Genomic DNA, 25,574 nt, shown 5'->3' on the forward strand with positions numbered 1-25,574 from the left:
AAATTTACAACAAAACTAATTAGCAGATATTCTAATGCAAGAAAATGTTGCTGTTAGTAAAGTTTCTTCAATATGCCAGAAAGCAGATGGTGGCAATGGAATAGCGTTTTCTTTTGCCAGCTTTTCTATATGCTTTCTAAACCTGCAAGAGCTTTTGCTATTCAGTATTCAAATTTCTGACACTCTATGATCTTTTTCATCTTAAAACAGAAATAGAAACTGAAACTTAAAAATGTAATCAAGTCAAGCTGTCTGTTCATCAGATCATAACCATGGCTTTAAAAGTTTGATTAAAATTTTGTCTACACAGTGTAGTTATGGGTTTCGAGAGCTCTGGACATTTCTGATTTTCATTTTCTTCCTCAAAATTTAGTTTTGCGGCACTGGGACCTAGTGAAAACGGATTTTCGGTTGTATTTTCAGAGTCAACACATTAAGCTTAATCTTTTTCAATGTGCACGTGGGAGGGAATCCTACCTTTTATGCGTCTGTATATATACGTATACGCGCCCAACTCATTCATATATTTGTAATGATCCTTTGAGACGTAGATACAGTTCCATTTCTCCATTATTTATGGCCATTGTACCTCAGATTTTGCTGTAGCTCAGCGTGGTGGCTCCGTACCGAGCCGCGGGATGTTCCTTCTCTCCGAGTTTCAACTTCGTCTTCCACTTGCGTGGTTACAAACACAGCAGAAACCCGGCACAAGTCGGCTGCCTACCAAAAGGCTGCTTTTTTTTTTCTGCCCGAGTCTGTGTTGTTGACGCCAACATGATACCGATGCAACAAAACACGTCCTGATTTTTATGGTAATTCTCCGTTCTTCTTCTCAGTCTACAATGTTGTGAGAGTAGAAACATGTCCCCGGTGCGGCAATTCTTTGTGGCCAAAATCCTCTGACTTTTCAGTTCGAGAAAGGGCTTTGGGCTGATGGCAAAATTTCTGCAATTGTTGTCGGAAAAAAAGGCAAGAGGGCGGAAGGTAGGGATGGAGGAAAAGGAACTATCGAGCGGTTTTTTTCTGCTGCATAATTTTATATATCCGTGTGTTTTTACCAGCAGTTTAACTCTGCACAAAGCTCAAGAAAACCTGAAATGGAAATTTTTCACATGCTACGTTGAAGCCCTCAGAGTGCACAGAACAAGGAAAATCATCTGCCAGGAAAAACAAAAAAAAACAATAAAAAAAATTGGCCACTGCAACCAAATATGTACTTAACAGGGGCTGAAATGGAAGCCAAGAGGAAAGGTGTCAGGTACATCAAATGAAAGAGAGTTGTGAAAACTGGCCTGCTAGTATAGATCCATAATAAAAAATGGTACCTAAGCTTAGTTCATATTGCCCCGTCTGTAATGTGGTAGGGATCTGTTATTGACTAAAACTCCATGGAATATTAGTTCACCTTTTGTTTATTCCTTAAATAATCACACATATTTTTATTATCAACATTGGTTTTCCCTGTGCGAAATAGAATAATAGGGAAAATGGGCCCATTCTTTGAGGTATCAGTTCTTTTAAAGTATTCTTTATTCTGTTCGATGTGTAGATTCTTCCTTGAATTTTCAGTTAATCATAGGAAAGATTTTCCACCTGTCCTTAAGGAGAAAGAGAAGCGGGAGAGGTTGGAAAAGGAGGAGGAGGAGGTCAGGGGTTTGCCCTGTTTGTTGATTTGAAGAGGGTTTTTCTTTGTTTTTGCTGGCTGAGGAAACCTCGAACAGCTCTGGCTGCGGAGAGAACTTAGCAGGAGGCACGGACTGAAATATATGAACATTCTGACCGTCTCCAGAAACAGCGAGGTCATTCGCGCGATGTTGAAAAGCTAGGCTTTGGAAAGCGGTGCAAGAAGGCCCGTTGTCAGGGAGTGGGTTTTATTTGGCTCTTTGACGGAGGGCAGGTCTGAGCAATCCTTTATTCCCGTCTGCTGGGGAAAATCCAGCGAGCCTCCTTGGTCTTGACCTTGGAGCACCGCACGTCTTGGCCGGAGAGCGGTACCAGATCGGCCGATAAAGAATGAGGACGGGAGCAGCCCGGGAATACACAGCTCCCTGCCGGGGGTCCCATCAGGATGGGTTTGTCACAATAAATAAATAACAAGGGGATGGTGGGGGATAGAGATTAATTGGGTGGCTGTACCACCGCCGATGGAGTCTCACCATATGGTGGACATAATCCTGCTTTGCTGATGTTGGTTTACTCAGCAGCGTAAAATGGCATTGAAGCAAAACCTGGAGACTTCGACCCAAGCTACTAGTCCTGCTCATCATCTTCACTCGCCTTTATACCTGAAGTCAGGCATTGCAAAACCAACTATTGAGTCATCCTAAATACTGGTGCCGTTGTCGTTAAATTGAGTTAGAAAATACTCCGGAGAGAAATGTAGAAATTATTTATTGTTGTCAAAATACTTAATAAGAACAAGAAAAAAGGCAAGCTGAGAGTGACTGCAAATATCACTTGTAGGTGACTTTGGGTACGCTCTAACAAGTATTATAATTTTCTATATAATGTGGTTCAAGGCTTCCTAAGCGGTCAGTGCCATCGCCATTGTAATGGCTGCGTTGGTGGGAATGATACTTTATTATCTAGAGCAGCGCCTTGAGAGCTCAGCCCCGTGCTTTTTACTCCTTTTAGTAACTGTGCCTCGGAAGGTAAATCACTTAACCTCTATGTGCCTCCTTCATCCCGGCGTAAAGTGGGCATAGTTATGCTCACCTTTCCCACAGAGGTATTGTAAAGCTTAGTTTAATGTTAATAAGATGTTTTAATTTCCAGGATAAAAGGATGTTCTATAAATATACATTAGAAGTAATAATAGTTTTAATGTATGCCATTATTTTATAACAGTGCTTTTCTAGCTTTAGAAATTTTTTAGCGGTTTGAAATTATGACGGAATCCGTTTTTGTTAATTAAAGATTGACATTCGGGCAGAATTTGTTGAATTGTTCTATAAATTGAGATCCACATGCACTGAGCATGCCCAGAGCCGTGCTCACCTGCACTTTGGGATCATCACTGCGGCCCTTCGGCTTTTAAAACAACTCTTTGATGCATGTGCTCAGAAGTTTGATGGCTTCTAAATAGAATGGTTCAAATATTTCAAAGCACTTGAGATTCGTATAGTGCGAAGCAATTTAAAATTATTGTACCGCAATTAATTTTAAATAACTGAGCACTGCATATGTCTAGAAACTCGTACAGATCCAAATGGAAGCTCTCTAAAAATTGAAATGATTCAATAAATTTAAATCACTCTGAAGAAATGGATGTAAGTACTGTAAATCACTTTGTGAGGGGGATAGGCAAATTTTCTAGAAGTGAATCTGAGGGTAGAGACTCTAATTAGATCTTTTTATTTTGGGGTTTATGATGATGAAATGTAGGTTAATTTATATTTCCCAGGGATATGAGGGCAGCTCTTGTTGATCCATATGGTTTCTTGTAGCTCTTACATAGGCTGCTTTTTTTTTTATTTCCCAAGATTACAGAAACTTAGCAATCCAACTTTGCACATATTTTTTTCCATTACAAATATCTTTCCCTCCAAATCTGTATAAAAAGACATGAGAAAAATATTGGTCCGCAGCTAGAAATGCCAAGTGTATTTTTAAATGCAGCTAAAAAAAATACTGCAGAATTCAACATTGTGCAGCAGGGAAGCTAACGTTTGGTGGAGCTGGGCTGCTCAATGAATATGAATTTTTATATGCCCAAATCACCGATTTGGGTCCAACCCGTATCTGTAGGTACCAAAGTGGATTAGCGGCCGGTAGCTGTTTGTTAGCTTAGAGCATGTTCTCCGTCCTTCCCTTACAGATGTATCAGAAAGATGCTATCTGGTGTAGGAAGGCTGATAAAAATAGGGGAAAGTAATGTCATTTCCATTGGCTTCAGCTCAGCTCCAGGACAATCTGCGGGCCGGTTCCTCCTCCTGTGTGCGGCTCGCCGTGCCCTCAGCTCGAGGATTATGATCCCCCCCAAGTATCGGAGCCAGAAATTAGAAATTAGTGCCACCGCCGACGCTCGCCCGACCCGGCCGTTTCACTGCTTTAGTGGCCAGCGGGACAAACGGGCCGGCGCGGTCCCTCTTCTTGGCATCTCGTCCTCTGAGGACGTTGCCACCTCTGGGCAAAGGGCTCCCGAGGGTCCGGCCGCCGTCCCGCGTCCCCAGCGAGGTGTCCCAGCCCCTCGGGGTGGGACACGGGCCCTTCCCGCTCCGCCGGGGTACCGGTCCGTGCGATCTGGGGAGAACATTTCGTTGTGAATTTGCTGCGTGTCCGGTGGGGTCTCCCCGGGCCGAGGAGCCGCGGAAGAGAGGGGCCCCGCCGCAGGGCCTTCCTTCAGGCCTTACCTTACTTTTAGACAGTTGTCATTATCTTTGTCTAAAGGTCATGGCTAAATTGAATAAAAGGAAAGCTGTGTGTTCCTGTCGATGCACAATGGCGGTATTGACTTTCCTAATCCAGTTTGCTGAGGGGTGAGAGAATTAAATTAGATATCTAAGCACAGAAATTGAGAGCCTTTGAAAACAAAGATAAGGAGACAGCCTGTATTTTCCTTTTCCTGGGAGCTCTGGGCTCAAGATTTTGCAGGTGTGTCATCTGATCCATGGCTTGCATCGATCAAAACTGTGCCAATGCATATTTAATTAGCAAGGGGACCCTGGATGCATTATGGCCATCATCCCTATATTGAATGGACTGTCAGACTTTCTGAATGCCTCCCCACCCCCCCGCTTCGTTGTTTGGGGAGCTTCTGCATTTTGTCTGAGCAGCTAAAAGTTTCTTTGTTTTTAGCTGGTGATGCATACAGCACCACTGAGGAGAATACAAACAAGTAAAGTCCTAAAGTGTTTATTTTGTCTAGGAAAAAGGGCCGAACCAATTTGAATCCTTTGGGTAACGGATTTTTGTATCTCTTGGAATTAAAAAAACACAGTCGCATGATGTTTACTTTAAGAATATTGTATTATAACAAATAAAATCTGTGCTGTGGGATTTCTTAAGGAAGCCTTTGATGACAATTTGAATTAAGTCAAAATTAACGTTTGCTACTGCAGAGGAATAAATAGAAAATGTTCCAGAAATGAATCAGTAAGCAGGAATCAAAGGCTGTAAACTGTTTTAAAAACAAACAGTTAGAAGTGAATCAAATACTTGTTTGTAATATCAAGGAACAAGTATGGGAATACACAGATTCCCCACATTCTAGGCTATCACACGATAGCAGTAAATCATTTATGGGCTTGTGAGAACAAAGAAAGTTGATTTAAAATGAAACCATTTTGATACAGCTTTAGGGTCTCGCAGCCTCATGGCGAAGTTTCACGTTCTTATTCCCCACGACCAGGAAAGTAACCGGGGAATTTCTTCATCCAAAAAAAAAAAAAAAAAAACAAAAAACCAAACCCAAAAACCCTCACAAAGTTAGCCTGGGAGTTGTGGGGATCTTTGTTTGCACCCACCTTGGTACAAAGCCGCCCCAGCAGACAGAGCGTTGCCCGATAAACAGATGTAAGACACAAAGTCTGCTCACAATGCCCAGCACCAGACTGCGGGCACATGTTTTGGGCTCATTCAGACTCATCGGCATAGTCTAGCTCGCTGTTTTGTTGCTAGTCTACTTGCCGGGGTAGCTTAGGAGCGTCTTGCTGGTGAAGTAACAAGGAGGGTTTTTGCCACAAAAGTTTTTGCGGCAAGGGCTGACGGGAAAATCATTTGCATACATCTCGTTACAAAGGCTGACTACTTCCTGGCTTAGACAAAGTGTTGCCTGATAAACAGACTTAACACACAAATGTCTGTCTGGAATAAACAACAGCAAGCTTTGATTTACATTTCCATTATCAAAGATAATCTCTTTCCCAGTGTACAGGAATTAAGAGTCCTCGCCTTATTAAAAAAAAAAACAAAACAGGCTGGCACCACGGGGATTTTACCACTGCAGAACCTTTTTCGTGGGGATGGGGTGTGCGGTGCAGGGGGGTACGAAATAAAACTTGAAATCTGGTACGGGTGTGTGCGTGTGTGATGGTGAGGTCTATGATAATGAAGCACTTTGAACTCCCTATAAAAGTTGACTTGAAAGCGATGGCCAGAGTTAAACGGAGGACCAGGCCTTCCCTAAAAGAAGTAGTAGTAGCCACCAAAATAGCCGTAAATAATAATTGTAGCATATATGGAGCGATCCCTATATGTTTCTATTACAATGTATAATGAAGGGAAAATTACTGTAAAAAAGCCTCGGTCCTGGTGCTGGTTTCTGTTTGTAAATCCCTTAAGCTCACCACGTAAGACTGTATATAAAGGAACATGATTTAGAATTTTTTTTTATTTAACATACATAAATCTTTGGTAGAATCCATGCCCAAAATTATAGATGAAAAATTTATTGCATGAACACAACCCAGCCATATAAATATTTTATTACAAATAGGACGCTGAGACTTGAATAAAATATGTCAGTTTATTATACAATATTTCCCCCCCCCAAAAAAAAAAAAAAAACATGATACAAATGGAGAATTTAACTTGTGTGTTTCTGCGCTGGCTGCGAGCTGGAGGCTGGCTCAACATAGGTAAAAAATAACGTTGGCACCCGTTAATTCAGTTTGTGCAGAGCAACAGACAGTGAGGACAGTTCCTGTAGGTCACAGCCACCGCGGGCTGGATTCGGCCCTGGAAAACACGGCGAGCGCCCAAGAAAGGGTCCAGTTTCTCCAAAGTCAGGTAGCCACAAAGTGGTGTAGCACCGAGAAGCGCCATGATGCTCAAATCGGGCTTTTTTTTGGTGGAGGAGCGTAACAGCTCTTCGCCGTCTGTGTCACGGTCTACAAAAGAGAACAACATTGTCAGTCTGTTGACATTGGTCCTGTCCACGGGCCAGACTTTCCTGGGAAGGTTTTATTCTTTCCAAACAATGGAGCGTTCCCTTCCAGCGCCGCCAGCCCTGCTGCCACGCAGCCGTCCTGCAGCCCGGCTGGAGCTCAAAAAGAAAATTATTGCGTATTGAAAAGTCCAGAGCTTCTGTCCTGGAGCTGGAGGACTCATCCTGGTCTATGGTTTGAGATCGAACCTGGGGCTTGGGCGTAACCAGTAGGATAGACTCGGGAAACAGATTCAAAGAGGAACGCAAAATAGAGGTGTAGTAGGAACTGCTACTTGGGAAAAACTAGCCTGTTTTGTTGGGGTTCATTTTTTTCTTTATCCCTTATTCATACTTGATTCTTGGAAGTAGATAGTAAAATAGGTGTGACGTGGTTTTTGTCCTGTTGCCCATGATTACGGTTGATACCAGAACCCCTTGAGCTTCTCCTGTCCAGTATCCTCGACTCCAGTGTACGTGCTCTCACTAACTCCAGCTAGTTCAGGGTTAACAATTCCAACCACTAACTTTTCTTTAACTAAAAAAGCCCCCAAATAAAACCCATTGTGCTATTCAAGGTTAAGCTTCCTTAAATATAAAACTAGATTCCGTGGTGATTTTTTAATTTTTTTTTTTTTTTAAATCAGCAATGTTAATAGTGGTTCCTCACTATAATATTTCCAACTCCATCTGAAATCATTTAAATCCTCCCCTTAATAACATGCACTTTATTGTAATATACAGATTCTTTGGCTTCCTACCAGCCTTAGCTTAAGGCACCAATGAAACTCGTTGCCGCAGGGGGCCGCGGATTCAAGAGGGGCTCGCATCTACTGTATATTTTGTTTTGTATGTTTTCCAATGGCTCTAATTATTGCAGGTGGTAGAATTTAACTGGCAGTGTTGTTGCTAAAGAAAATAGGCATAAAGTGTACACTGTTTTGCAGAGCGGCTATCAAATATATAGAAAAGAGAAAATCAAATGAATTGTTAAACTGCTCTATAGTAAGTGATTTTATTGATTTAATGCAAATGCTTATGAAAACGATCTTCCATTTATATCAATTATGTATGGGCAAAAATTAATTTATTCCTCCGGTCACCTGTTTGGCGAACTGACTCAGCAGGACAGACATTCCCCCTCCCGTTGTAGCCGAGCCCGCAGAACACCCAACGTTCAGAAAACGGGAATTTTTCAGTTTCCATGTGCAAAAACAACAAAAAAGCCCCAACAGGAGTTACTGCCAACTGCTGAAAAAGCAGAGAGCGAGCGGTGGAGGCTGAGCAAGACTCCCTCGTCCCAGGCAAGACTGTAAAACACAACGGCTCTGATTTTGCCAATCCCTTAACCATGTGGCGGCACATTTATATGTACCGGCTCATCTGCGGCATCTGAATAAAATCAGGGAAGCAAAATTCTGCATATAAACATTTTGGCTAAGTGCCTTAACTCCGTCTTCTTATCTGGGGTTTCCACAAGATGCCACCTTGCATAACAATGCTGAGCGTACGCTTGCCCAGTGCGCGTTTTCGGTAGCCTCCCGTGAGCTCTGCCGCGGTGTAGATTGGGTTTAATTCTACCTCGTCCTGCATTTTATTGCCCCGTGAAGAATAGTGCTTAAAGCCTTTGTTGTCTTTTTTTTTAGAAATTAATATTTAATTTCAGCAGAAGGGGCGGGCTACAGGAAAACAGAACCGGGGAAAAACGTTATCGCAGTAGGCAGGGTAATAAAAGAAGAAAGTTAAGATTCAGTGTGCAAACAAATGTCCAACGGCCGGTGGAGTCTCTCTTGTGCCACCAGCTTTGGTGTTGGAAAAACAGCGCTCAAACACAGACAAAAGTACTTTGTTTCTCAAAATCCAGGAGCAGCTCCCGCTCGGGGAGCGAGGTGCCAGCCCCAGCCGCGGCTTCGCCGGCTTCTGTCAAATTTGGAAAGGAAAACGTGCTTTCGGTCCCACGTTTCTGCAGTTCACTTTTTCAAATATATAAATTTTTTTGCGCAATTCCGACCCTACTTTAAACATAAAGCCCAAAGGCCGATCGAGCCGTGGCTGGCTGGAGGAAAAGGAAAAACTAAAAACTAAGCGATAGCTCTGTAAAATGAAATCCGTTGAATGTTGACTTTGAATGTTAACTAAATATTTTACATTCCTGATATTTTACCTTTGTTTCTACCTTTGCGGTATCGGAAACGTGAAACTTCTCGCCAAAATCCAGCGTCCACAATATAACAGCACCGTGTATATTACCCGGTAGTCTATCTGCTGCCACTCATATGAGCTTCAGTTGAGGGTAACCCAGAAGATCAATATTTAAAACAAAATCGCAGAAGCGAGAATAATTTTTTTCACCGAGCTTCATTGGAGAAATTATTAAAAATAATAAATATAAAAGAGAGGAAACAGGTTCTGGGCGTTTGGGGAAACGTATCACTTTTTTCGGAGAATGTCATCGATTTGAAATCGAAGCATCGGGATTTAAGCTTTCTTTGCTAAATATTCTGGATGTTTATAGTCTGAAATTTATCGACATCGGTTTTGTGAGCGCTTTTTTTTTACACATAGTTTTTAATTTATACAAGATTGTCCTCTAAGCTTCTGAATGATACCTAATGCATACAGCCAGCAGGTAAAAAAAAAAAAAAAAAAAATTGAATATTTAAAATAGGCATTTTCTTTATAGTGCTCTGCGGTAATTAAAATCTTCATTTGCTTAAAAGCAAGGAACCTTTTTAAAGCAATAAATTAGCATCGCTTGACCCAAGGTCACTAGTAGTACTGCTTCTTCCAGCGCTATTAATACCTCAAAGAAAAAGAAGGGGTGGTGTTATCACTCTGTTGCAATAGAAGTAAGATTTTCAATTTAATCACAGTTAAGTGTCATGACCTTTTGATCTTGCATTGACTCCTCACTGAGATGTGGTCAGATTTCAGGCAGCTAATTCTGAACTCTGCAAAGTCAAGGTGGAGTCAGGAAACAGGTTGGCCACAATTGGGGGTGGTTTTGATGCAGTAGCAAGTGGTTTCGTTTCCTAAGTTTTGTTTCGCAGCCAAAACTTTTTTTTTTTATGGGATCGCTAGATTAAAGAACTATTTGGGGGACGTTGGGGGAAATAATCTTTTTCTATTTGTATTAATTGCAAAAACAGTAATCGGAAGGATTTTTTTGGTAATGTTTTGTCGCACAGGTAAAGGGGCTTTTTTCCCAATTCATAGTGATAGAAGTAACTCAGAAGGAAAATGCGATTTGACTAAAGCTTTTACTAAGAATAATTTTTGAAGCAGAGAGCAATCGTCTTCACTTGAAGTAGAGATAAAAACGTGTAAAAAATGCAAAACGCTCATATTGACACATATCCTTTTGTAGGTCATTTTATTGTTTTAGGCAAATAAATGGCGTTCATTGGAGAGGGTAAACTGGGAGTCCGTAGGGCCCGTTATTTGCACAAGTTCTAAAGCATTTCATCCAGTATCTGGTCTCATTTGCACCACTGCAGATCGGGCACAACGCCGCCGTTCTCAGTGAACTTGTAGCACTGTGACCACTGCAGAAGTGTGACCAAAATCAGCTCTTCTCTGAGTTTTGCAGATTTTGTTCCAGAAATGTGTAGACAGCAATCCCCACGACTTTGTAGTGTTGCTTAGTTACCTTTATATGCCTGCTTGCAAATATGGTTTTGAGACTTTACTATGTGTTGGATTAAGGCTCTGGTTTGTATACAACACAGAGGCTGCATTATAAAACACATGTAGGAGAGTAGTTTAAATATGCCTTCTCTAAAAAGAAGGATTCTCAAAGCTTAATTTATGCTAACACACACACACCAAGCACTCTGTGTAGTGCTGTAAACAAGATTCCCTTTTTTAAATTTTTTTTCCTAGCAAAAATATTACCTGGGCACGGGACTTTTGCATTATCATGTCCTAGTGCAACACTCCTGTCCTTAGTTTGTACTCTCAGCCTTTGGAGGAAGTCTGGCGCCTCTCATCTATTTTCCACAGCAGACCCTGTAATTTTTGGCTGTATTTTATGTTTTTCAGATTCAAGTCAATCTGAAAGTCCCAGCCAGCCAAGTGAAGCTGATATTAAGGACCAGCCAGAAAATGGTAAGTTCTTACCTGCTGCTCCTGCTTTGGGATGTTAAAACAGCCCACATTTATAAAGATTTTTTTTTCTCCCTATGTCTGATATTAAAAGATTATTCAGAATAATTGACATGGGATAGCTACAAATAGGTTTTGTACTCTCCTCATAGTTAAAATGCTACTGTTCCACTCATCTAAGGTAGCTTTTTTTTTTTTCTCCACTCCTGCAGAGAGACCTTTTTTCCCTTTAAAAATAATTCTAATTAGGGAGATGCCATTAAAGAGCCTGCTGTATGCAACCCTTATCCTTATTCCTCCATAGCAAAGGCTTTCAGTCCCCGGGCCGTGAGTCACGACACCCTAGGGCTGTGCGCTTCATCGCTTTCATTTTTATTTTATCTATGTGCTTTTGACTTCGTTTTGTTTGTTGGTGCTCTCACACGCCACCCTGAAGTACCAGACTTTCCAGGCATCATTTTAGAGCGCGGGATGTCGGGTAGTCCCGCCAAACAAAACGGTCGCTTCGAAATACGTTTCTGCAAGACCCGTTCCCTATTGCAAAAAGAAATCTGCTAAAGGTTGTAGCTACTACGGGTGAGCAGGGCAGAGAGGCTCAACTGGAGCTCCTTATTCTCTGTACGTTGTTTCAGGTGGCAGCGGCTTGAGCTTATTTGGAAGCAGCAGCAGGACCGTGACTTTTGGGAACGCTAATATTGTTTGAACCGGGACAGTTTTAAAGTAGAAGCAACAGCTTCTGCAGAATCATTGGCTTGGCGTTGTAAAGCAGCCTGGAAAAAGATCGTCCGATAATAGGGAATTTCTGTAGGGACTGGATGGGAAAGGCTAAGGACGTGTGTAAAGGAACAACTTCTCTTCCTTTTTATGTTTAAGTAAGGCAGACCTCAGCAATTTTTGTTGGCCCATCAGCATCTGAGTTTTGGTTTACTGCTTATGTTTAGGACTTAGAAATAGTGTCTCCCAAAGTGAAAGTGATTATTATTAGTAGTTTTTCTTAACGTTTTTGTTTAATCCATAACCAGATTTTTTTTTAAAAATACCTAAATGTAGACGAGGGATCTGCTGTAGTGGGGTCTGCTGTGCATACACCGAAAATAATTTGTGCGACGGGTTTGCGTCTCTACAACCTGCCACCGTTTCTGGCACATTTAAATCCATCTCATGTAGGAATATCGCATCTATAATAATACAGCTGTGATTGCCCTTTGGCAGAGCGGCTACCTGGGTTTGTCTCAGATCTTCGCAGGGTGTCCCCACAGCTGGGCAGGTGGTCAGGGGCTGTTTTGGGGACTTTATTAGGAACCGAACAAGCTGCAGGTGGGGGTGAGGTTGGAGGGCTATGTTCACATCCACCCCGCATTCAAGTTTTAAATGGCACATAGAATTGAGGGAAGAAGAAGGGTTTAGGTATATAACAAGCTTTAAAATCTGAGCATGTATCGGCAGGACATAGAACATACGGCTCATCGGGCTGGTAAGATTTTGGCTTTGGGGGTTCCTGTATTTTCCTCCCATTGAAATATGAAAGGTTTCATATTTTGATAGATTTTGTGCCGCTCATCTCTAAACATACCGGCTTAAAACATTTCTGTTGTTTCTGAAAGGCAGAGCCTAATTTCCCTTATCAATCCTCTTCACAGAAATTCTAATTTGTAGCCAAAGGATTGCGAGGTTAAGAGAAGAACTGACTAAACTGTGATTTTTGTTCTGCCAATTCTGGTATTTTTTTTTTGTGTGGGGAATATGTTGCCGATGTTTATTAAATCATATTTTAATTTAGAGCGTATTAGGCACCAAGCATGTTATTATTTCATGTTTAGATAATATTCTTTCGCAGCTATTAAACCACAGTTCTTCTTACCCTGCAATCTGAAGGAAGCCTGTTACTCAACAACCACCCTGAAAAGCAGCAATATCAGTGTTAAATAATGCAAAATCTGTAAGAGCCTAGTGAAATGAAATATCTCTGAGCCTCCCTTGTAAAACAGGCTTTTAGTGAATTCTTGGAACTTTACCGGTAACCTGCAAAAGGTACTTTTTTTTTTTTTTTGGTAAATAAACAGGAAAAAGGATTTTTCTTTTTCTCCGTTTTACTAAAGGGTGTTTTTCCCCACCGCAGCAGAAGCCTCCTCAGCGATCACGGCACCTTTTGCAGTGCCGGTGTGGGAGATTTGCTTTACAAATGCGTCTCGCACAGTGTGTTGGCCCTACGGGGGTTGCTCCCCCCGGGCAGCCGCTGAGCTCATTCTGGGCACACACACCCCCCGTGTACCCAGGGTGTAGATCAACGCAGATCCGCGGCTCTTATCTACCGAACGTGAGGATGAAAGCAAAACTGCGGGCTTCAGAAAATGAAAAACTGCACGCACAGGAACGGACACAATAAATCATATTAACCGCGTTGTTCTACACTTGCTGTAGACCCACTTCCACAGGGCCTGATCCAAATCCCGCCGGAGTCAACAGCAGCCTCGTAATTGATTTTACTGAGAGTGGGAATGAGCCCACACAGAGAGGATTTTTTTATTATTATTTTTTTTTTTTTAATCAAAGAAAAATAGTATGGTGAATAATCTTATTCCCACTGATGCTAACAGCAGAATGACCAGATTGAGGGCAGATTTGGAATCGTTTTGCATGTGTTTCTGGAAGGCACAAAGAAGTGTATCGATTAAGTACTACCTTTTACATGCATGCATTCCTTCGTTTTAAAAAAATAAATCTTTAAAGGCCTTGTGAGGGTTATACAGCCTCTCTACTTGCCTGTTAATATCCTTTCTGTTCCACTCCATAAATTCTAGAGCTATTTATTATACACATATATTTTGCATACCTTGAGTAATGTAGGTTCAAAAGGGTCAACTATACAGCCCTGAAAAAGAAGGCCTCCTACTACGGATTTTAATTTATCATTCTAAATTGTATGTGTTATTTTGGAAAGCCTGTATGTCTAACCTTCATTAAAGTGAAGTTCACGGGGGGAAAAAAAAGCTTGTCTTTTAGAGGCACTCCTGGTTTTTAGGGGGCTTTACAGTGGCATTTCTGGAGCAGAATCTTCAGACAGAGAAGATGGTGACATCTTCTACTCTCAGTGGTGGCTTGAACACCAACTCTGGCCTTGCCTTCACCCTTCATTAAGCCACAATAGTTTCCAGGCAGTCACTTACCCGGTCACTACAGCAAAAATATCAAGCATTTAATTTCTTTTTTTTCTAGAGAGAGAGACCCAGCACGGTGGTCATGCAAAGCAAACATGTAGACGAGACAGGGCTTGTCCGTGGGTACATGGTCCAACGTCCAGATGTCTTGTCCTGGAACGGGGGGTAAAGCTGATGTGGAACCCACTGGTGTGCGTGGTGCTGTTCTCAGGTCCCTTAGCATGTAAAAAAGAGCCTGGGGAGAGGAAGAAAACCCAGAATTTGGCTGTTTGTTGTGTGGGTGAGGACATTTTTGCAGGCGTGCTGATGAAAGGGACCAGCAACTTCATTTGAAAGGCAGGAGTGTGTTCCGATGTCCTGATATTTTGCTCAAATGAGGTTTTTTTGTCTGACCAGCTGGGTGGAACACCCGTGTGGAAAATTCCTCACTTTTGTAGTCGCCTAATGGTATGTAAAAGCTTCATTTCAGTTGGCACCGCAAAGCGATTTTGCAAATCACCCAATTAAAAAAAAAAAAAAAAAAAAAAAGGGAAAAAGGTTATTGATTTTAAAAGCTTGTTAAATGCACTGGTTTGGTGTTGTATTTTATAAACAAACTAGTTTTCAGTGAACTGAGGATGACAAAATGGCTTGTCTGGTGTAGTGAAGTGCCTGCCTGCCTGGGGATCAGGGACAACTGAATTCCCGGCTCAGCATTGCCGGGGACTCTCTCTAGGGCTTTTATTCTCACTTTCAGTCGTGGCAACGGTTATCGGATAGATTTTGTTGTTGTGAGTAGGATTACTTTCAACTTTTGTAGGAAAACTTTTCAGCCTTTTTGTCTGCAAAGCGGGGATATCTGTGATTCTGGCTTTCGGAGATTCAGTGAATACGAGAAGTCACATCCCGCTCTGCTCCGGCAGGAGCTGAAGGCACGAACTGGTTAATAATTGTGGTACCGCGCCGCGTTGCTGCTGTCGGTAACTGGATGTCAAACAGGCACCGGGCGATGTTTGTGTTTGATGTGGTGGTGCTGGCGAATTAATAACTGCAGCGTAAAGGTAAATTGATAACTGCAGCGTAAAGGTGCACACGGAGCGCGCCGGGTAAAGCAGGAGAACGCTGCGTCATTTTCTGCAGACAGCTGATGCCTCTCGAGCGTGTGGCCGTGCGATTTGATAGCTCCGAGTTGGTGGCACACCGCTTTAATTGCGGAGTGGCACGTTCGTTTTAAAGAAGTTGGTAAATTCTCTCATTTCGAGTGAGCGAGGCGGCACTCGTTATTACAGCTGATTACAAATGTGTGCCAAATTCATCGCTCAAACAATTTCTGTAGAGGGAGAGGCATTGAGCTAAAAAATAAAAATGTTTAATGCCCAAACCAAATGCTTTTTAGTTTTAATGTATTCTTGCTGCTTTGAGCTGCAAGTACCTTAACAGCACTGCAGGAAATGAAAGGCACATTGTTCTTTGTAACATTAAAAAAAAAAGAAGAAAAAAAGAAAAACAATGATGTACCGTAACTCACAGAACTCGTTTTTCAACCCTGCAGTAATTACACTGGACTTGTAAATATCATCTGTGAATTCTTTGCTTAAGTAGGGCTGGACTCGAGCATTAAACATTTAAAAAAATGTAGAAGTATATGCTTACTTTTCCATGCCTGAAAACATAAAGGAGGAAATTCTGGTCCTCAAGCTGTTGGGGGAAGAGAAGGCGATAGTGGGGATGTACAGAAAGAAAAGTTTCTTTTTCTTCTTTGGGCAATGCTGGTCATGGCAGGTGTGATACAGCTGGCGCTGCAAGGCAGGAGGGATCACGTGCAACCTGGTAAAACGCAAAAGCAGCTTGTGGAATGACCTCTCTGCCGTAACTACCAAGCTGCAGCGTCCAGCCCCTTTCTGGTGCCCAAACCTGGCGTTCTTGTGTCCTGCAGCCAGTGGAATCGGGGCCCGCCTGGCCCGGGGGTTGGACACTCTTCTTGGATGCAGATTTCGCTGTTCAAACCTTCCTCTTGAGCTGAGACGGGCATAAAACGTTAAGTGTTCTTTGTGGTTCTTCCCACCGCTCTACTACAATAAGTTAAACGGTGGCTGAGAGACCTCCAGTTCCTTCGACAGCCAAAACCTGCAAAACCAGGCTGTCTTCCAAGGCCATCCCTTCTTCTCAGGCCACGCCTGACCTCCCATCTCCACCGCTCCAGGTGGGTCCAGCTGCTCCCCGGCCTCTCGGCTCTGGCTGACCTTGATGTCAACCAGCTTTACACCGAACTCCCCGAGGAGGTGCTGCCAAGGGCGGCAGGACGGGAGGTGTCTGTAGGGTCAGCGGTCCTTGGATTCCCACCTAAATCCCCTTAATTCCCACCTGGGGAGGGCACGGGCATGAGCCGTTCTCTGAACATAGGATGCTGAAACTGGTGCTGTCAGAAAGTTACATCATCTTTGGTAACGAACGTTCCCGAAAAACCTCCTTCGCAGCAGGTAACCGAGCCTGGCAGAGAAAGTTTTCTTTCAGTTACAGTTGCAAACAGGGCGATACAGTAACGGCAGCTTTTATTAGTGTTCTTGTTCATGGCATCATTTGCATCCCAGTCTTACAAATGCAAGAAGACTCTCCTCTCTTGTTTACAGAGCAACGCTGAGGAGTTATCACAGCCTGAGGGACTAATGTAAAATTAACTTTGCTTCAGAAAAAAAGCTTTAAAAAAAAGAAAAAGCCCTTCGCATTTTCAATAAGGAATCTCATAGCTGGCGCCGAAGTCAAAGCTCCTGGTGATGTCAGCTTGTTTGCACCTTTGGAACTTGCCAGGACCAAATTCTGAACGGATTTGCACCCTTAGACATCACGCTGCTTAGCGGGAACAGCAATGGGAACTTTGTCCGGGCTTGAAAGCTCTGGCTGGGCAGGAGGGCACTGGTGGGGCTGCTCTCCTGCCGTCCTGTGGGTTGGACGGAATCAACGGTTGGCTCCAACACGACCCATCAGGTGACGAAGGTCCGATGAGGTCCAGCCTGTGTTTCATCACCCCCTGGGAGACAGCGCACGTGGGCAGCTCCGAGAGCCAGCGTTGCCCAAGGAAACAAAAGCAGATATGCCTGGTTATAAATTTAACTGGTGTGTGATTTAGTCTTGCATTTTTTTTCATCTTATTTCATTACGGATAGATTCCAGCAAGAACTGGAAATGCAGTATAGTCTAGAACGGGAACTTTGCAGCATCCAGTTGTGTTTCCCAGCCTGTCATGGAGATGCATCTGAATAACCAGGAAAGAACACACCATTTTTTCCTGTATTACCATCTTTGCATTGAGATTCGCGCTCAAAGTCAGATGATTTCGTGGTCCAGGTTGTGAGGCACCGTCACACCGTTTCCAGGATTTAGCAGGTTCCTCCGCTAGGCTCAGGATTGAGCTTGCTGATCAGTAGCTGGCACTCTCTTGAGGGGACCCTGCGACTGCGACAGCGAAGGGTGTTGACCGTCAGTCGGGCAATATCGTGGTCGTGAGTCAGGGTCAGCGCTGCCGGGGCCGCGTGGAGAGACCTGCCGTGTTTGAGGCCTGGCGACGGACGCAGGACTTCGGTTTTCACTGCTGCTAACCATTAACCTTCACGAGCAAAGCATTCCCGCCAAAAATTCATCCAAGGCGAGTGTGACAGGAGGTGTTCAAAGCATGAAATGAATGCTCATAGCATGACAAAGCAGTGCTCGAAAGACACGAAATGCTCATTACGCTTGGAGTGGCTGAATACTGCAAGGAAAAGGCGAAATAAAAATGTGGCTAGGGTATATATTTTTATTTCTCCATATGTGTGTACAGGAAAAAGGCAACGAAGCTTTCCAGTGGGTAAGGTGCATAAATACAGCTGCGATTATTCTAAGTCATTTCAAGGTGTATTTTTTATTCTGTTGCTCCGTTTCACTCCTTTCCACGTGCGTTTATCCACAAGGTAACAGCAAGGGTGCCAGGTTGCTGCCGCAGGCCGAAGGATGCTTTTGAACACCACGCTTGCCCACCAAGAAGTTGGGCACTCAGGGAAAGAAGTTTGTTTGTGGTGTAGGCATCGTTTTAATTTTCTATCCTGTAGAGAGGGGAGTTTATTAGTGGCAAGAGAATGTGATGCCAAGGCCTAACTTGCAAAACAAAACCCCAAACCTATCTATTTGTCTTTTGATGTAAGAATTCCCTAATGCCTGTAATGTAAGACAAAGGGAAAATTTTACTTGCAGGAAAATTGCCTTCCACAATAACCAAGAGAAGAAAACACAAAACGCCCACGCCAGAGCAGCGCGATCCAAAATGTGAACTTTTTACGCCTCCCCAACCTTCTAGGTTAGGCTTCCAACCAAGTGATCTTTTATTATCAACATGATATACCCTTGACATAATTTGGCGCAGTAAAGCTTCTTCTGCTGAACTCGTGATTTCATTTACTAGATCTGATGAAAGTTCTGTGAACCACAGGAAAATGTGATAATTAGTAGTTTAATTCTTGCAGGGTGTGCGTATTAATTGAAAAGACTTAAACTATAAATACAGGGCCTGTGGATAAAAGCACACTCTGAAATCGGTCGCATATCCGAAGTATTCATTACTTCACATCTATTTAGGTGGCGTCTCTTTGCAGCGGTGCCAGTCGGCTGGTGGAGCGAGCGGGAACCTTCCACGCCGAGACAGCAACAGCAAAATCCGCTGCTCTCCCGCGATGGGAAGCAATCCCTGGCCAAGATCTTGCCCTTTGTGGTCAAACCGCTGGGAATTACGAATGTGTGCCGGGAGCTGTGCTCCGCGGATGAGCTGGAGGTGGAGCGTTGGGTGGCAGCCGTCGTTCTGCTGCTCAACGAGCCCACCCGGAGCATCAAAAATTCCCCACAATTTGAGTCCTAGCCAGCCTGGAGCTTCATAAAACCCCCTATTTTTCCCTCCTACTTACACACTTATCCTTCACCGCGTCTGGAACCGTCAGCACCTCAACCTCTGCTGCTTCAGCCAGAGCGTGGTTCATTCGGCCCTGAATGCCACCGCCAAGAGCCGCGATAAGGGATCGCGCTTTCTCGCTCGCGCTCTTGTTCTTTTGTTCTGACTTCCTGACCGACACAAGACGTATTCTGTTGACTCTAGGCCTTTCCAAAAATGTCTATATATATACACACACTATGAAAATGCACATCGTTATTTCACACCTTCCTCTGGTTTCTGCATGTGGTGTAGTGCCTGGATGAATCATACCTGGTTTTACAGGTACAAGGTGATTTTCATTCAAATGGATTCCAACCTTCATACTCATATTTGGTTTTCACACTCTGAAAAAGAATCTCTATATCTGCGTGTACTGCAGATTCATGGGTTAATCAGGTGCTTTCCAGCTAGCCTTCATTTTGTAAATATGAAGTTGTGTACACAGGCAAAGAGGTGCACATGAAGAGCAATGCACAGCTCCTCAAAGCTGTGTGCTGGACCGGTGCTGCTGTCAAGGGAGGGCCCTTTGGTGAGAACAGGCTCCTAGAAGAAGCCTCATCACTTCTATAGCTAATCAGATACTACTTTTCAATTGCAGGCATTACTTTTTAGCTGGAGAAGTTGCTAGATAGGAAATGGAAAGAAAGTTTAGGGTGAGTCTCACGGAGCGGCGAGAATAAAATCCCCTCTGAAGCCTGGCCGTAGCGTGAGCGAAATGGAAAAATACCAGATCCGCTTCTTGGAAAGTAAGAAGGAGACTTTTATTTGCAATGGTTCGCAAATATTTTCCCAGGAGCGAGTAGCGAGGGTGGCGAAAGGGGGCAGGAGGAAGGTGAGGTGAGTGAGCCACACTTGTAAACACACTCCTTCAACTCCGCTATTGTTATCTTGCACACAAAGGGCGCCGCAACTTGTTTACAGCAGCTCATGTTATTCGTTTCTGCTCCTTTTTCTCCCATCAGTGCCGTAGCTTCAGTTACACAACTTTTTTTTTTCTGGGTCGTGATAGTGTCCGGATAGATTTTGGTGGTGGGGTGGTAGAAAGGTGCCAGTTGATTAAATGTGCTGCTCACTATGTGCATTTCGTGTCTGCTGTCTTAATGTTTTTTTGTTAACCGCTGTTGCAACTGAAGAAAATGCTAAAGTTTGACAGTTGGGAGTTACTGCCGAGTATGTGCTGTAAACTATATCATCCCTCTGCCTTCTCCCTTTCTCCCCCTCCTGCTGAAACCAAATGATTTATAAAATGCCTTCGCATTCTTGAGTGAGTTCACACCATCACCTCCAGGCACTGGACTCAGGAGTCTTAGGAGTGGATGGGAAACACAGATCTGATAGCTGGTATTTTTCTCTGAAAGGGAAAAAAAAAAAAAAAGGCAAAAAAGGGCTGATTAAATTTAAAGGAGAAAAGTTTCCTGCTGTGCCCCAGAGTAAATCTGTAGTCAGTGAAGCGCTTTGCTAGTAAACAAGAGGTGTACGTGGTTATAGTGGGGTTTTATTATTACACGCTGCCATTGTTTTCCATTTTCATAAGATTCAATTAATGTACTGATTTTTGAGTGTCTCTAATCATTACCTCCCACCCTCCCTCACTCCTCCTTGAAGCAGGGGGATCTGCTACAAGCCCCGCTGCGGCACGAGGAGCCAGCACCGCGCTCCTGCCGCTGGCAAAAGGAGGCACGAGAAAACGATAGGGCTGCTCCAGGGCACCGGCAGATTTTTCTTCTCTCTGGCCTTTGCCCCGCCGAGGGCTCACTGCCGTGTCACCCCAGCTGTGCCCCGCCGGCTGGCGGAGCCAGGGGTGATGCTTTGGGGTGGGTGTCTGCCGAGGCGAGCTGGGGCGCGGGACCAGGCGCGAGCGTGGCAGCGCCGTCCGACAGGCCGCGGTGGGACAAACCCTTTTCTGGCGTTTCTTCTCCCAGGATCGTAAGGGAGGGTTACTTGTAACACTCGCTCGCACATAATAACCTCTGTCCTTGTTATTTTCCTACTTCGGTTCCTCACTCTTAAAACGGAAGGCTCTTTGACAGCTGCATCCCCATCTGAAGACCTGCTGGTGTTTGGGGGGTGTCCCCACCTAACCAGCTTTGCAGTTCAGACGACCTGCAGTTTTCCCATGTGTTATATACCTCAAAGTCCTTAAAAATCAGGGAGTTCTCTTTCAGGAAATGTCCAGTAGCAGAACGCAGAGAGCCAGCCGTGTCCCCCACGCCGTGCAGAGGGGAGCCAATTTTGTGGTACAGCAGAGCATGGCGTAGCTGGACCGCGGGAGGACGGGAAGAGGATGGACAGCAGCTTCATGGGCTGATGTGGCCGTGGTTTTGAGGCAGGAGGGGAGCCCCACGGATTCTTGTGAGGGAAGGCTTAGAGCGGTGGTGTAGTAGTGGCCCACAGCTCAATTTAAAGCAATAATAAAAGGGGCTGGAAAGGACACGACCGCCGGAGCAAACGGCTGAGGAATGAGGCAGCCCAGTATTGGGGAATCCAGATTTCTGTCTGTCACGGCCATGAAGGATGCGTTCGCAGTCGGACTGGGAGCCGTCCACTGTTAGAAGGAGAGAAAAGTAAAGATCATCCCGTGTGCAATATAAATGTAAGTTGTTATTACTACTATTGCTATGTCAGCCGTAAACTGTTCCCACGAGAACAGAGATGCAACATCATTGAAAAAGAATGTCTTACTGTGAAATGGGCAGCAGAAACACTGTGGCATTATCTGCCGGGTAATGAATTTACCTTGGTGACAGATCATTATTCCCTCCTGCAAATGAACCAGATGAAGGACAGGAACACAAGGATAATTCAGCAATACTTGTACTTTACGGTCTTCTGAATTTAAAAACAAACAAGCAAACAAAACAGTAGCCAGATATAAATGTAAGGATAGAGAAGCATGGCACGGCAAGAGAGATTGCCTGTGGCAAAATATGGGGAGGAAAGCAAATTTTCTTTCAGGTCTGTGCTAACATGGTATATGGACCAAGGCTTGGCTCTCGTCCCACCTAACATTAGGCATTAAAATGAGGCACCAGCTATGAACCTAAAATCCTCAATCTGCCTCTATAAACAGTGGAGATACTGGGTCTTCTGGGAATTCATCTCCCTCTGTGTTGAACCTCGGGGAGATTTAAAACCGAGACGTTTCAGGTTAATGCTGTAATTGCTCAGGAGCTGCGATTCTGCTGCTGGAGGAAGGCACCCAGCCCTCTCCTGCTCATCCTGCAAAGCCAGAGGAGACAAAGAAAGAGTTCACTGCAAGAGCAAAGGTGGATCCAGCGGGGCACATTGACTTGGTTGAATGATTTTTTCAGGATAGAAGGGTGGACAGTGTATCCACTGCCCACGTGTACTTTCTTCCCTTCTGTTTTTTCTCTTCTACAAAATGGGAGTTTCTTAGATAAATTAGTGAAGTATTTATGTGTTCTGTGGAAGAATGTGTCTAGGGATGGGCATCCTGGCAGTAAGAACTTCCTCCTCGACTCTTCCCGTGAAGTTTTGTTCTAAACTGCCCAAATGAAGCCATTATTCAAAAGTAAAAATGTTCTGTTCCATTTCTTGTTTTCATTCTTCATGTGTCTGGGGACTAAACTGCTGTGAAAAAGAGCCCATTCTCACAGGATGTCTTGCCTAATTTTGCAGACAAGAGAGGTTCAGCTATTCCAATTACGATGAGATAAGAATCTGAAATGTTGGGATCACATCCATCCTGAGTTGAACTCTGAGTCTTCCAAAATCCATCCATCATTTTTTTTTCCCTTTATTTCGGTATGTCGGTAATGCAAGCAAAGAAGGAACAGAGAAGAAATGGATGTTTATCCGTTATAAACCATAATGGATGGGTTCCCTTTTTACCTGAGTTGCTTTAGTTTAACGTAAAGGTCCTTATGAGTGGAATTCCTTTTCCATTTTCATTCTTTCTGCCTGATCAACTGCTGCTCATCAGGAGAAGGTCTGCCTTTCATGTAAAGTCAGTGACGGTACAAAGTCTCATCGTTTACATGCAGAGCACTGTTAGAACAAGCCCCATGGCTGTCACAGGACACGTGAGCCAGGCTGCTGAGCACAGTCCAAAATATGAAGTCCTGGCCTTGCGGTATCTTCAGATTTTCTTAAATACATGTGGATGGGGCATCTGACATAGGGATTCCACCCCACCGCCACGTTCCTGCGTCCCTGTGGACCGCACTGGCTGCTGGGGATGAGCAAGAGGGTCTAGAGAGGCAAACCCAGCAGAGGAAGAGGGCTGCATAGGCGCAGCTGACCAACCCAGCCTCTAAGCAACAGATTCATCTCGGGTCCTCGCTTTAATACCAAGTCTGTGTCTGAGTTGCTGGAGGCAACATCCTGGGGTGAGACATCCCACCGTTGTCATCTCGGTTCCTTGTGGCACCTCCCCTGGACCCACCATATCTGCCACACGTGAGATGAGCACGTGAAATTACGTAAGGGCTAAGAAGGTCCCTCTCTGCCCTTTCTGTTTACTTTGTGAATCTTGAATCCCTCAAAATACACTCACAATTAGTGAACTTGGAGGCCCTCTTTGGGCTTCAGTCTGAGCAGATTACATGGAGAAAACAAATTCGGTCTGTGTTCTGGCCTGACCTTGGCCTGAACCTGAGAAAGTGAATGTCCCTATCACACCAACATGTGTCTGTAGAAGTACAGTAAACACAAACAGGGGTCACTGGCCCTCTCTGTCGTACAGTCCCAGGCCAGGAGTCTAGAGTTTTGGGCTGTCCGCCCAAGTACTTGTTAATAAATGTCCATTCTTAGTCTGTAAAGGAATGTAGACAGGGCATCCTGCCTTACAAAACAGAAAATTAGAATAAAACAGAGTCTCAGTCATGATACAGAGCTCTGCTGCTGGGCTCCACATCCGGCAGTCTCTTCCCACTGGACTTGGCTGGGGGAATTGCCCACTAACACACTGTGGGTTCTCCACCGCTCTCTCTGTCTTCTCTGGAGATGTCCTACATAACTCAGGTGAGGTTGGTGCAAACCTGGTTGGCCATCCGGAGGTTCTGTGCTCGGTGGAGGCAGTTTGGTCTCTGCTAGCAGGCCATGAGGACAACCCGTCCAGGTCCCAGCCCTTGGCGTGCAGTGCCTCGACGGAGAGGATGACATGACTTGGTGTCGCCGCTGTCTGGACAGGAGTCGTACGCCCAGACTTGTTGGGCACATTTTGTTTGCCTGCAGTGGCCTAATCTGCATCCGTAAGCATCAAGTTGTGTGCGCTAGGTCTTGCGCAAGCTTGACATGGCCCTAGACAAGCATTTCTGTGCTTCCAGTCCCACTCTTTTTCTGTCTTCTCTACCACCGGTACTCACAGCTTTATTCTAAAGACGTGCCTTGGTACCCTGCTGCCCAGGGTGAGACAGCCCAGGCGCTGCTGGACAAAACCTTGTGAGGTTCGCCCCGTCTTCCACGCAGGACTGTCTCAGGGTCACCCCAACTGGATTTCATGAGCCTGGTAATGTGGACAGTCAAGGACAGACCGGACGTGCGTTGTCAAGCCGTGACTAGTGGAAAGTCTCTTCTCTCCCCAGCCACAAAGAGATAATTGACATGTAAACCTAGTGGAAGTCAGCCTACTTGGGACTGAATCACGGAAGTTAGGAGATGATTGTTCTGTATGAAGAATAGCGGAGTAACAGCCTCTGGAGAGAAAAGTCCAGGTGATACGACAGAAAGGGCAATAGGTAGATAAAGTAACATGATTTGCACAGGGTTTATTGTGAATTAAAGTTTGCTCACTGGTGGTGTCAGCAGAGAAGGTGTAAGATGCAACCCTGAAGGGAAAGCGCGTGGGGAAAGGTGGAGCTGGCTGATCCTCGTGACGCAGCTTCCATGCCCAGCACCCCGACTCTCACGTCGCATTTATACTATCTAATCTTCGGCAGATATTTCTACAGCTTCCGTTATCATGGTGTCCAGCCACAGCCTTTCGAAAGTGCCTTGGTGTGAAGAGAGAGGAGTGCCGGGAAGGGAGGACGAGGGGAAACAGCTGACGAAGTCGCCCGGGTTTGTGTCCGTATCGCCCAGCAGAGCGGGACAGGAGAGCTGCCTGCCCTCGCCTGACCCCGGCCCCACCAGCTTCTCCTGAGCGCTGGGCTTCTCTAGAGAATTCTGCCACATGCTCTGAATACACAGACTTCTTTTAACAGCCCCCTAATTCTGTGTCCACAGGGCTTCAGCCTCCCTGGGTGTCTGCAGAGGAACCTTGGCGGGCACACCGAGCTACCACCAGCCGAGGGACGGTTTTATAGATCCCGCAATAATTACAGCATCGCTGAGCCTAGTTGTATAATTTCTTGGCAATATACTAATTAAAACTAGATATTTACACACAACGCTGATTTAAACTTAGGACTTATAAGAACCTACATACTTATAGTAACTATATATCATGGCTTTATTGAGGACCATGTTTTTCATGCAGATTGAATTCTCAAGCGCTGTTATTAACATAAATGAGCCCACGGCTTTATGTTCAAAACTGAATACTTCCAGG

General features: G+C 44.5%; 1 protein-coding gene across 13 annotated transcripts in view; it reads left to right on the forward strand.

The window, feature by feature from the left end:
- NFIA (nuclear factor I A) overlaps positions 1–25,574 on the forward strand; it is a 246,526-nt gene that overhangs the window by 123,732 nt on the left and 97,220 nt on the right. For 12 of the 13 annotated variants that reach the window (XM_065657896.1, XM_065657898.1, XM_065657897.1 and 9 more), the window contains exon 3: positions 10,907–10,972. The exons of the other annotated variant lie outside the window; for it this stretch is intronic. In XM_065657896.1, the coding sequence (XP_065513968.1) occupies positions 10,907–10,972 (66 nt within the window). The remainder of the gene's footprint in view (positions 1–10,906; positions 10,973–25,574) is intronic. 13 annotated transcript variants of the gene reach the window in all.

Source organism: Caloenas nicobarica, chromosome Z (assembly GCF_036013445.1).
Source record: "Caloenas nicobarica isolate bCalNic1 chromosome Z, bCalNic1.hap1, whole genome shotgun sequence".
Lineage (NCBI taxonomy): Eukaryota > Metazoa > Chordata > Aves > Columbiformes > Columbidae > Caloenas > Caloenas nicobarica.